The sequence below is a fragment of the Helianthus annuus genome, chromosome 7, assembly GCF_002127325.2.
Source record: "Helianthus annuus cultivar XRQ/B chromosome 7, HanXRQr2.0-SUNRISE, whole genome shotgun sequence".
Taxonomy (NCBI): domain Eukaryota; kingdom Viridiplantae; phylum Streptophyta; class Magnoliopsida; order Asterales; family Asteraceae; genus Helianthus; species Helianthus annuus.
Genome location: NC_035439.2, coordinates 136,450,947 through 136,464,192, shown reverse-complemented (window position 1 = coordinate 136,464,192; position 13,246 = coordinate 136,450,947). Strand labels below are relative to the sequence as shown.

The window sequence follows — 13,246 nt, the reverse complement described above, 5'->3', positions numbered from 1 at the left end:
TACATTTTGTTCTAAATTTTGCGAGTTAACATGTCGTAACGTGCGTGCATGTGAGGTTCAACGTTTTTTGCTCTTATTTTTTCATATTTGACCTACCCGTCGCAACACGTCCATTTTTTCCCTTTTGAAAAGCTCGCCGCAACGGACGGATCCTAGATCGACTAAGTTATTATTTTCTACGTTTTACGTTTCTTGTTAATTTCTTCACATTAACACACTGTAACAGGTGTGCGTGGTTCCACGATTTTAGTCTGCTTTTCGTTTAGTGTAATTTTTACCATTTTATCTATTTTATTTTTACGATGTTGAGAGCCAGTGTGGTTGTGGCATTGGTGCTACTTGGCACTGTTTTACGAACATTTTTAACCTATTAATTTTTTTACTAATATTTTGTTTCGGTTTACCCCTATACCACCTTTACTTAAAAACTATTTTTTACATGCATATTTTATGTACGGGTATGTATAAATATAATTTGTTCTACATCCCGACGTAATTTTTTTTTATAGACGAGTTAGGTCAAATATAATACGTTTTCGTTTAAAGAAACCATTTTTACGTGCATATTTATATGTACGTTTTCGTATAAATTCAAGTTGTTATACATTTCGACGTAAACTTTTTTGGGAAATGATTCATGTCAAATATAATATGTTTTCGTGTTTATTTTATGTATGTTTCGTAAAGTTTGTTTCGAACTGAGTGAAGTCAAATTATGGTTTCTTTTTCTCCCATTTTTTCGAAAGCTCTAATTAATCCCTTTCGATTACATGTGCATATTTTCCTTCATACCCGTCACGTTTTCTATATATGAGTTGGGTCACAAATAATACGTTATAATTGTTCGATATGAATTTGATCCAATCACAATGCCTATAAAGATTACATTGAGTTCAACTGGATACGTCGAAATGTGTGTTTTCATATGGTTAATGCATCATATAACGTTTGACTAATCCATTCAGTGTTTAGGATGTACATGTGCCGCAACGCGGGCGGGTCTTAACCCTAGTTTAACTAAATATACACAATTATTTAAAACAATTTCTTTAAAAAAAATCATCAAAATAAAATAAAATGTTGCAAAAATCTAACTTATAATAAAAGAATTCAAATAATTCCACATGTCATTCTCTCTTTCAACCTTATAATTTTATTTATATTTGTTTAATAAATTTCTTTTAATATTAATATTAATATTAATTAATAACCAATATATAGATATCACTTATGTTTTTCTTTATCTTTATCTAAAATTTATAAATAACTTTAATTTTGCAATTTAGACCATTTGTTTTTTACTTTTAACCCAAAATTTTTCATCTTTTCAATTTAATCCCAACTCTTTTTTATTTTCAATTTTGGTCTACCATATTTTTCATCTTTCCCAAGTCTTTCGTTTTGTTCTAAATTTTGTGAGTTAACGCACCGCAACGTGCGTGTGAGGTTCAACATTTTTTCATATATTTTTTCCCGTTTGACTGGCCCGTTGCGTCACATCTATTTTTCTGCGTTTGACAAGTTCGTCCAACACGCGGGTCCTGGATGGACTTAGTTATTTTATTCTATGTTTTACGTTTCGGTTTAGTCTCAGCAACGAGCGTGCGTGCAGGGGCGGAACCAATGAACAATGAGCCGTAGCATGGTCTACGGCTCAACCCCGTATTCGTATTCGCGGTGTAATTTTTTTTTCCGGTTTTATACATAGCATACCCAAAAACATATACGAGGATACCCCTAAGAGAAAATTATGAAACTTGATATTATTAATTAAGCCCAAAACCTGTTTAGTAACAAAGCCAGAATAATTAGTTTTATGATAATTAAGCCCAAATTATAATAATTAATAAAGCTCGTGTAATAGAATAAGTAATCATGCACGTCTTATGGTTGAAATGGGAACACATAGTTCTTGTCCTTTGTTTTATCGGGTAGTGAAGCTAGCTTTGGTTTTACCAGTTGCAACCGCAACCGTTGAAATATGTTTTTCGAAATTGAAGATTATCAAGACGTGTAGAATGATGTGAATGAATCCTTGCCTCATCTCTCATTCATCATTGGTATAAATATACATTGTGGTAATTACAATCATAAATACAAGATAATATCCTAAAATACAAAAGGCATATTCTATAATATTCCATTACACCCCCCCCCAAGTCGAAGCAAGAGGTGCCCGAATGTTGAGACTGGAACGAAAGTCATCGAACAAAATATCCTTGGCAGGCCTTTAGTGAAGATGTCTGCAATTTGGAACCGAGTTGGAGTATGAAGAACTCGAATGTTACCCCGCTGAACATGTTCTCGAACAAAGTGTATATCCAACCCAATATGCTTGGTACGCTGATGCTGCACTAGGTTTCCTGAGAGATAGATGGCGCTAATGCTGTAACAATAAACTAGCGTTGTCGTTTTCAACGGGCGGCGAAGCTCTAAGAGAAGATTCCGAAGCCAACAGACTTCTGCAACGACATTTGCTACTGCACGGTATTCTGCTTCGGCACTAGATCTAGAGATAGTGGACTGACGTTTAGAGGACCAAGACAAAAGATTGGGACCCATGTAAACACAGTAACCTGAGGTGGACCGACGTGTATCGGGGCATCCAGCCCAGTCAGCATCAGTGTAAGCCCGTAGTGAAACATCTGAGCAAGAAGAAAGTGCAAGGCCAAAACTCGATGTTCCCTGAATGTATCGAATTATTCGTTTGAGGGTATTCCAATGATCTATTTTCGGATCATGCATGTGCATACAAACCTGTTGAACTGCATAGCTGATGTTAGGTCTGGTGAAAGTGAGATACTGAAGGGCACCCGCCAAACTTCTGTACATCGTAGGATTATCGAAGAGCTCGCTAGAGATGGTACTGAGTTTGGGCTTTGTGTCAACAGGAGTGGCAACGAGGTTGCAGGTTTGCATCCCTGCACGAGCAGTAATGTCCAAAGCATAAGAGTGTTGAGACAGAAACATTTTGTCACCGGTACGAGTGACGTTTATACCCAAGAAGTAACGGAGAGGTCCAAGATCTTTCATAGCAAATTCAGCCGCGAGGCTGGACATGAGAGACACGCGGGGAGCGTCAGATGAGGTGGTTAGGATAATGTCGTCCACATAAATAAGTAAGTATGCAATATCACCCCCGTAATGATATGTAAATAGAGAGTTGTCACATTTACTTCGAATAAAGCCAATGGAAATGACGAAGTCTGTGAACCTTTGGTACCATGCTCTAGGTGCCTACTTGAGACCGTATAATAATTTCTTGAGAAGACATACATGATCTGGGTAGTCCCTGTGACGAAATCCCATAGGTTGGTACATGTATACCATTTCTGTAAGGTTCCCATGAAGAAAAGCATTGGTAACATCCAGTTGATGAATCGACCATGCTTGAGATATAGCTAGAGATAAAACCGTACGAATAGTAGCCGGTTTTACAACCGGGCTAAATGTTTCCCTGCAGTCCACGCCAATTTCCTGATTACGACCATCACATACCAGTCGTGCCTTGTACCGTTCCAAAATGCCACCAGACCTGTATTTGTGGCGAAATAGCCACATGCTGCGAATAACATGCATATCCGGTCGCCTTGGGACAAGTTCCCAAGTCCTGTTTTTAATTAAAGCATTAAACTCGTTGGACATAGCATTAAACCATTCCGGGTTAGAAAAGGCATCTTTGGGATTTACGCAATCGAATGGGCGGGGTATTTTTTAACAATGTCATGTTTGTGCTGTCGAAAAAGATTTTTTTCATAAAGTAAAAGACGACGATGTGATGGAATGATTTCAAGCAATTAAAAAAAGAAGAGACTAAATCTATTAGGTATTTATTTACTTTATTTATTTATTGTCTTTTTTTTAATATTGTACGATAGCACGACAAAATTTTTTTTGGGATACCCTTGATTTAATGGGCTAGTTCTGTCACTGCGTGCGTGATTCAAAGATTTTACGTCTGTTTTTCGCTCGACATTATTTTTTTCCCGTTTTTATTTACTTTGTTTTTACGAGCTTTTCTGGTGTTGGTGGTCGCTGACAATGATATAGTATTGCTACTACTTAACACAGTTTTATAACAAACGCTGCAACGCAAAGGCTTAGACTAGTAAATACATAAAAAAAAAAACCAATCAAGAGAGACCAAATAAGCATCGTCCGACCTAAATTTTATCTGACATAAAAACCTTGAAAAATATAATAAGTTTCATAAAAAAAACATCATATAAATAATAAACATGTAAAATATTCTCTAAATTTAGCCTACCGTTCGCAAACCAAATTTTAGCTTACGGACAAAAGGGTAGACTAGATTTCAACCTTAATCGACGATTTCTAACTGGTCCTTTTGTTCATTTTGGTAAAGAGTATAAGTCAATGTTCATCTTGGTGACATATTGAACTAGCTGAGAACCCGTCCGTAGGCCGGGTACCTTAACGGCATAATAACATAAATACCCATAGAATATAATAAAGAAAAGGATAAACGTATTTATAATGTCACTAAACAAATAACCAAACATTAAAATGAACAAAACAAAAGAGCATACTTAATGGAACTAAATATTTGGTGAAGCAAGAGTCTCGGAGTACATTGCTCCTTGTAACCTGTGAAACCAAAGTACAGGATAGTAACAATCTTCTCCTTTCATTGTCGTGTCAATTTCATTAGCAATTCACCACAAGGAACCTGCCAGTACTTATAATATGTGTGATAGAGCATGATAAAATAATAGGCTGTATGGGAGGGATCCCAGCCCGTTTCCTTGCCTCGATTAATCCCGTTATAACATCACGGAGCCCAAAATCATAAAAATGGTCGTAAAATATCACAGGCTGCAAATTAGTCATAAAAAAATAAAGCTCACGGTGTTAAAAAAAAGTTTAAAAAATAAAAGAAGCCGGTCACTCTTATTACAAACACACAAACTTACCGTTCCGGGATGGGTTAAGATGTATGCATATCCTTGCATAAGCTTATCTCGTGGGAACGGCCAATGACCCTGTAACAAAACAAAATATATATAAAACTTCTTTAACTAATATTCTTACATTTAAAGCTATCATATAATTAAAAGGTATGTATTTGTAAAAAGAAATACACAAATTGGCATAAAAGGTGTTCCAAGTCAATAGAATGTCTACAAAAATTGGTTGTTATAGCATTACTCAACCACTGTAGAATAAATTTATTCAAAATTTTTTAAAAGCATAAAGAGGAGCTTTATAGCCCAAACTAATAAAAACTAAAGAGGGGCTTTAACAACAGGCTTTTGGCTTCCTACTGATCAAGTTGATTTGATGCATCAATGTTTAGCCATGTAAGTGAAAGCAAACAATAATTTACAGACCAACAATTCATTACTCTCTTCTAGATAGCCAAAATCAACATAGTTCAAATTAAAATCACTTCTCAACCCCCCACCCATATTCTAAGTGCCGGCGGTTTAGGATTCGAAGAGCATCAGGCAGCGGTTTGAAAAAGGTATGCTGACATTTGAAAAGCATATATCACCAACATCACATTAAACATAGAGAGGACTACCTAAAAACAGTTTTATAGAGTTCAAACAGTAAACTCTATAAAACATATCTTTCGCCTTTCAAGCCAATGCCTTAATACAATTTAGGGTAGCCACTATTAGAATCGAAAATTGGAAATTTGACTACTTGATACAGCTTATCTTCTTCCCCTTCCACCATCTTTAAGGCATAAGTCAGACTCAGTTCAAACTCTAACTTTTGCTTCTTTTCTGCAACCGGATCTTCATATGACAAAGTTTATCAATCACTTTCTCCAATGAAGATAGTGTAGCTTGAACAATTCCTCCAGCTTAAGCTTATCAGCCACACTAAAAGCTATGCAACTTGAAATCCAAACAAAGAGCAATACTACAGATGGCCCAGAAATCAAAATAAAAAAGACAACAAAACCGAATTAGTATTTTTAAGTTTCATTATTCAATTTGTTATGATAATTGTTATTGTGAAATACCATGTTGCCTAACTTCATCAATTTTGCGCACTCCAAGTAAGCCACGATCCTGCCACTTGACGTTCGGAAATGGACTCCATACCCTCTTCTTGGATCATCTTGTTGTCGTCTTTTATTCTACAACATGTATAAAAAGAGTTATGACATTTAATTATTTCTTGTCTAAATTCACTTAATACTTTTTCAACTTTCATGATCCTACAAAAATTTAAAAATGTAAAACCATAGTTACATCTGTTTCACATGCTCAAACTTTAAACAAAAAATAATATGAATATGGTATTACGGTAACTTACTCTTGTTGCCTATTGCAAAGCTTAGGTTTGGTGCTGCCAAATCTTAACATTGTGTAGTTAGCCATGTGTGATGTAGGCCTGATGAAATTGTGTTCGTTCTGGTCCACCAAACTTCTCAAAATTAACACTGCACATAATCAACATAGTAATTAATGGATATCAACAAACTAACCAAGTTTATACAAATACCAACACAAATCGGTACTCGAAATGAATTTTTCCTTCATTTTCACATCCATTTCCAGCTTTGACAGTTCTAAGTGACTCTGCCTGGATAACAATCACTTCCAGCTCTCTTCAGCGATCATAAAAAATGGATCATATTAAAAATTTCAAAAAAAAAATCATGTACACATACCGGTGCTTCAAATCAACAATCGACATTTACTAATCGCATAATCGGAACTGATACACACAAATGAACAAACAAATTTGTCAATTAACCATGTACACATACCGGTTTTTGATATGGATCAAACAAAGACGACGATGAAGAAGAATCAGACTTCGAGCCTGGTTGCACATAAGAAGAATCAGACTTCGAATAGGGCTAACAAAAAGCCACCAAAAACGATAGATCGAGTGGCAAAGCCCAACCCTGATGCATTTGTGGAAACCCACATGTGGAGGAGCCAGCGACGATCAAGTTCCATTGATCTTCCTTCTGGACCTAGAGTGCAGCCGAAAGTTGAGAAGAATGGGGGATTTTTGTGATATTCTCCAACTTCATAATTTGTGTGTTTATATAAAGGTTCCCAGGATGTGGTTGTGTATTGCAAACGTGGGTTATGTGGTTTTGATATTGCAAAAACTATCCTTAATTTATGGTAACCGTAGGATTTTAAGAGAGAGAGAGAGAGAGTGTATAACCACCACCAACTGTTGCTTCTAGAAGGTTTTTGGGTACTTTAAATGGCTAGGATTAAAAGTTGAAGACTTTATACGGTCAAGATCTTCTAAAAAGTTGGTTACCACTAACTAACGGGAACAATATAATATATAATACTTTTCAATCTGTTCTTTAAGATTGTCATGATTGTACTTGTAAAACGGTTGTCATACTTTATATGACTTTAAAAATAATGTCAATGTTCCATAACGCTTGTCATACTTTATATGACTTTAAAAATAAAGGTTAAGAACCTACAGGTATAGAAATAAAATAGTAATACAATTTTGAATTAAACTAAAGGGTAAGAACGTACAGCATCTCCCCATCAGAAAGTAGGTCACCTATGCTTATTTGCTCATCAAATCTTGTGCGCAACACTTCTCCAAGCCATATTCTTGCTTGAGACTATATCACATGAAAAGAAACAAAAATTAGATAACAACCTTAAAAAACGATATAAGTTAAATCATTCGAATTCTACAACTTTTGTATTTATAAAATATGCAACGACAAAATAAACATTAAATATATTACATTCCCAACAAAGAATGTGGAAATATTGACAACCCTGTAAAGTATTATGTATCAATGATCAACTATTTATAGAATTATTAATGATGATATTTGCAAAGGAAACCTAATCTAATCAAAAAATCATAAGTTCATAACTCCTAACTATGATAAATATAATATAATATCTTATCTACACAAATGCATATAAGTTTCAAACAACACCCCCACCCCCAAATGCATATCTTTTTGTTATAACTGATATGATATAGACATATAGAGTTCCCTGTTAGTAGGGGATAGTGCACGGTCCTCCCAACCGCCGGAGTGATCCCACTCCAGGAGCCGCTACCCGACCAAGCTAGCTCCGCGGTGTATTCCCCTTGCCGAGTTCTTACCCTGGGCGACATATGCCACTCCCAAGACTCGAACACGGTACCTCTGGGAAGAGGTGGGTGTCGGTGGCCAACTGGGCTACGCCAGTATGCACATGTTGGTAATAAAAAGAGGCGAAATCTGAATATTTTTACAGAAAATTGGGCAATCTGGTAGGCTCCATTGGTTTACAAGTCAAAACACGAACTAATAAATCAAACCCAAATTCACACACTACCAAGTAGAAGAAAACAATTATAACCTCATTAAACCACACAAACATAACAACACAAATAAATGCAGTTGGTGTTACAAACACATCAAGATCTACATCAACTTTGAATCTGAAAAGTGAAAACCACTAGCTTTGACCTCCAAAGTCTACACCCAAGTAATTTCCACCAAAAAACACAAACTCTTCACTCAGGACTTAACACAAACACTTGGTGTGCAACAAAGTAAACCCAAAAAATACCTGCAAAAACACATCATCAAGCTCACGGAAGCTAGGCGAAGAAGATGAATTATCAACAGCCATGGTGATACACCATCAATCGAGTGAATTTGCTCACAGATTGAAGTGGGTTTGAGAGAACCCAGGTGGAAAGTTGGTGAATTTGAGTGGCTGAAGAGGTAGAATCACTGAATTTCAGGAGCATGGGGGAACCGTCGTCAAGGAGAACTCCACTTCAGATTTCCTTCTTGCGCTCATCATTCTATATTTAACCTCTTCAAACCCTAAAATTAGGGGAGAGTGGGCAGTTGAATTGGCGGTTTACCTGCAAAATCGATTTGTGAGGATGCTTAAATCAGTATTTAACACAGAAATCAAACTATTGAACCTGTCGTAAATACTCCAAACACAACGTAGTGGGGTGATTCGTTCAATGGATTGAATCTGTTTATAGGGTGAAAAAATGCAGAGGAGAAAGCGAAGTCATTGGTGATGGTGGTAGAGGATTTATAATGGGTAGCCTATGGTGGTTGGGGCGAAGAAAGCGGTAAACGTGGGTGCGATTGTGAGGCAAACGTGCGCGATTATGAAGGATCTTCTAAAACCATCGCCAACTGCAGATTGAGAGGAGAGAGAGTGTGAAACTGCTGCTTCTAGAAGGTTTTTAGGTACTTTAAATGGTTAGGATTAAAAGTTGAAGACTTTATACGGTCAAGATCTTCTAAAAAGTTGGTTACCACTAACTAACGGGAACAATATAATATATAATTACAGCAACAGTAAGTTGAGGATAGGTTGGTTAGGATGAGTATGGGTAATATTAGTCTAGTCTAGTTCCAGTTAGATATATGTTACTCATTACACATCATGTTTGTGGATATACCCTTTGGATGTTTATTACCCTAAACCCTAAATTCACGCAAAATCCATTCAAGTTTTGTTTTCAAATATTGCCATGGTGGAAATCATTAAATCAATATTTAAGATAGATTGTAAATGAAGAGTTGTCATCATTAACTTCATGCTAGGAAGTAGGAAGTATATGCATCCACCACCACGTTATCGCTTATATCACAACTATTATAGAAATGTCACAATGCGATATACATCCACAGGCGAGACCACATCAAAATTGTTTATCGGTTGCCTATATACCGCACTTCTATCTACATGGATGTTTGGACTTTCTCGAGTGGCGGACTCACCTTATGGGATGGGTGGACGGTCGCACCCCTTGAAAAAAAAAATTAGTGGTATTTTTTGCGAAAAATCCCGACCGCACTCCTTGGAAATTTTCGTCCGCACCCCTTGAAAAATTCCGACCGCACCCCTTGGATATTTTCGTCCGCACCCCTTAGAAAAAAATGTTAGGAATTTATATAAAAAAATTGTGAACACGGATTGTAACCCGATCAAATTATGTAAACAAGTTAGCCCACTAACCTCTTTAATAAAACTTAAATTCAATCCATCAACCCCAATAACTTAAAACCCATTCAAGCCCAACCTAACTACTAGTTTTGTTAAACAAAATCAGTCCACATAATTAAAAAAAACCCAAATCGCTGCCACTTGCCAGCGACTCCCGTCCTCCCTCTGTCTCACCAGCATAATTCCGGCCGACGACTACAAAATTCCGGCTGCAATCTGGTTAAAAAGGTTTAAAATTTTATATGTTTTTATGTATATTTGTTAAAATGGTTTAAAATTTTATATGTTTTTATACATTTTTGAGTTGTTCTAGTCTTTAGTTGGGTAGTTTTGTTGATTATATGATTGTTGGTTGATAAATAACAATTACTAGGTCTTGAAATTCAAATGGACCTGACCTGATCTGATTGTTTATGTGATAAGAAGTTAGGAACTAAGGTTTAATTGTTTGAAAATTGAAATGGACCCGACCTGATCTGATTCGACCCGCTATGAAACTTTGTTTATTTGTGTTTACTTGTTTACATTTAGGAGTTGAATTTATATTTACATACATTCAGAAATAAACTATATATCATGTGTATTGCAGTTCAAGCGAGGATCGCTAGGTCCATGCTTTGATGCATACATAGGCGAAATAGATGATCGTACCATTTATCAACATGACATACCACACGCATGTTTGGAAATAACAATTACTTTTTTTTAACAACAAAGAACCACTTCATTCAATCACCAAACAATGTATAACGGGATACAATCTAGCAAGAGACTAAACCCAACCCTCATACATTAACCCGAATATATGATCACATCTCCAAGTATGTAACACACACAAAAAACAAGGCCTGAAACTATTCTTTTATCTCAAAACTCACCCATTTGCTCCACTCCAAATTGCTATCTCCCCCCCTGGTTTTGACCCATAAGTATGTAGCAGCTTGCACCTCACTGAAAATCTTGTCGATGCATAATCTTTTGCCACTAAAGTTCATTTCGTTTCTCGCTTTCCACATCGCCCAACATGCCGACAATATAATTGTCAAAATTCAGCATTACATGGTTAAATGTTGAAAGTGGAGACGCTATTTTCCAATCTGATTAATCGTTAGTCGCTATCCCACCGAGTGACTAGTGCCTAACAATTCTAAGTTTGTTTGCTTCTGAGTTATGATTAAGAAAACCTAGCATGCAACAACGTAATACACTAACAATTACAAAGGTAGGGGAGGATCATTTGAAAAGAAAAAAATAATTGAGAAGAAAAAGAACAAATGGTACAACCGTAAAACATTAAGTAGTTTTTTTTCCTGTCTCATTTATTATTATGTTTGACTTATTAATTAATTATAAAGACTATCATCCTCCACACTAACTTTATATCGAAATTTATCCTACAATTTATCCTACACAACTCGTAATTTATCCTACACAACTCGTAATTTATCTTACCCTCTATTTTATTTTTAAATTTGTATTTTAAAAATAAGTTATAATTTTAATGTAGTTAGCTATTATAAAGAAATACTACAAATTAATGATCTATACGAGTTAACCAATATACCCTTACAATAACCTTAAATACAAATATTAAATGAAACAAAATAAATTCTTATTGGTTGAATTTTTTTTTTCTTCTTACAAAAAAAAATATTCTCATTTGAACCCTCAACTACAAAGGTATTGTGCAAGGGCACTTCAAATCTGTGTATTGGGCACCCACCGTATGGGCGTGAGGAACTTCAAACTTGATGGTCTTTAATACACTAACAAAAATAACATATAGGCTTCTCGTATAGGCCAGATGGTGGCCTGTGCCCACCCTCCCGTTCACTTGAATCTACCCCTGATGGTAGACCACCTATATCTGTACTACTATTAAATACATTCGAGGATGGTAGGTTTGTAATTTATTCTCCATTTTAAGACGCCTGAGGCAAATTTTTGTATGTAGAATATATGTGCTCTATGCGATAGTTCCTAATTTGTCCTCATGTCTCCTATTTAATACATTATTTAACAACTTATCATAATTAGTATCCATACATTATTTGTGTATATAATAATTCTATCACATGAGATTTATTTTATGGTGCGTGATGTGTGTGTATGAGTGTACATGTGTGCGTGAGGTGAGGGTGTGTGCAAGTGTGATGTTGTAAGGTGTATACATGGTGTTCTTCTTTAATGAGTTTCACTAGGAATGGTGGGTTGGGGTTGGGGTGGGCATGGGGGCGGTTATGATGAAGGCGTGAGTTGGTGAAGTTTATGAGATGATTTGCGTTCTATCACATCACATGGGCTCCCTACATTGTATTACAAGTTAAAGTTAGAGCCAAGCTTGTTAAATACAAGTATAACACAATGGTAAAATATGTTAATTGATAAACATAAAAGTTCACGTTTTACAAGTTAAAATTAGAACCAAGCTTGTTAAATACAAGTATAACACAATTGTAAAACTTGTTAATTGATGAATATAAAAGTTTATGTTATTTTTTTAAAATAACAAAAGCAAAAAAGATATACTTTATATGATATTGGGCCTCTATATAAAGTATTACTTTTTTTCATAAATTGTTTTGTCATAATATCTTGAAGGTTACAATTTACTTGTAAAATTAAGCGCTGATATAATAGAAGAGACACATACAAGGTGTTTAAGGTTTAGGTTCCTGTTTTATAGTGTTTGATATACATAAATGAAAAATAAAATAAAATGAATCTATCTATTATACTAAATGAATTCTCTTAGGCCACAAGGGCTATTCTTAGCCAATCATTTTGATGATGTGGACATGCTCTAAAGGCTGATAATTCCTTTTGAGCGGGATTTTGATTTCTTCTCTTTTTCATTCACGCGGTCGTCCTTCTGAGTTTCCTTTTTTATTCTCCTATTTAATTGAAATTGAAGCTTCTTCTAATCAAGAACCCTATATCCCTCTGTATTCTGCTTCTCACGTACGTTTCTTCTTCGCAGAATATCTCTCTCCTCAACCTTTTCTCTATCTTATTTTGCAAATCACAAAACTAGGTGTCTAAAGCAAGGATTGAAAGCATCGATTGAACGCAACACAGTAAGTTATTTTCGATCCTTAATCTGATCCACATATGATTTTTTCATAACCCTAATTCTCAGCGAGGCAATTCTCATATATCTCTGATTCATCCTAAATCGTTACCCTCTGAACTGGATCTCGGTATGTTAAATTTTAATCTTATAATCCTACGTTTCTACAAAACCCTAATTGTGATATGTGCGATTTTCAGACCTTCAAACTTCATAGATCCAG

The 13,246-nt window shown here is 35.5% G+C and overlaps 1 protein-coding gene and 1 long non-coding RNA gene across 6 annotated transcripts; both read right to left on the bottom strand.

Annotated features, from left to right (window-relative positions):
• Positions 1–2,130: 2,130 nt before the first annotated feature.
• Positions 2,131–3,060, bottom strand: LOC110866988 (uncharacterized mitochondrial protein AtMg00810-like). The gene has a single exon (XM_022116133.2). It carries the CDS (start codon positions 3,058–3,060, stop codon positions 2,131–2,133), a length of 930 nt encoding a protein of 309 aa, XP_021971825.2.
• Positions 3,061–4,400: 1,340 nt separating this feature from the next.
• On the bottom strand, positions 4,401–9,104 carry LOC110868711. Of its 5 annotated transcripts, none has more exons than XR_004862816.1 (10): positions 8,911–9,103; positions 8,544–8,847; positions 7,497–7,588; positions 6,913–6,961; positions 6,749–6,804; positions 6,464–6,586; positions 6,292–6,418; positions 5,996–6,112; positions 4,935–5,892; positions 4,401–4,836 (listed from the first exon to the last, which is right to left on the bottom strand). It is a non-coding gene; the product is annotated as an uncharacterized LOC110868711 (long non-coding RNA). The 5 variants fall into 5 exon arrangements; XR_004862819.1 differs by having other exon boundaries at positions 6,913–6,955; XR_004862818.1 differs by having other exon boundaries at positions 6,497–6,586; positions 6,749–6,961; positions 8,911–9,104.
• Positions 9,105–13,246: the final 4,142 nt, after the last annotated feature.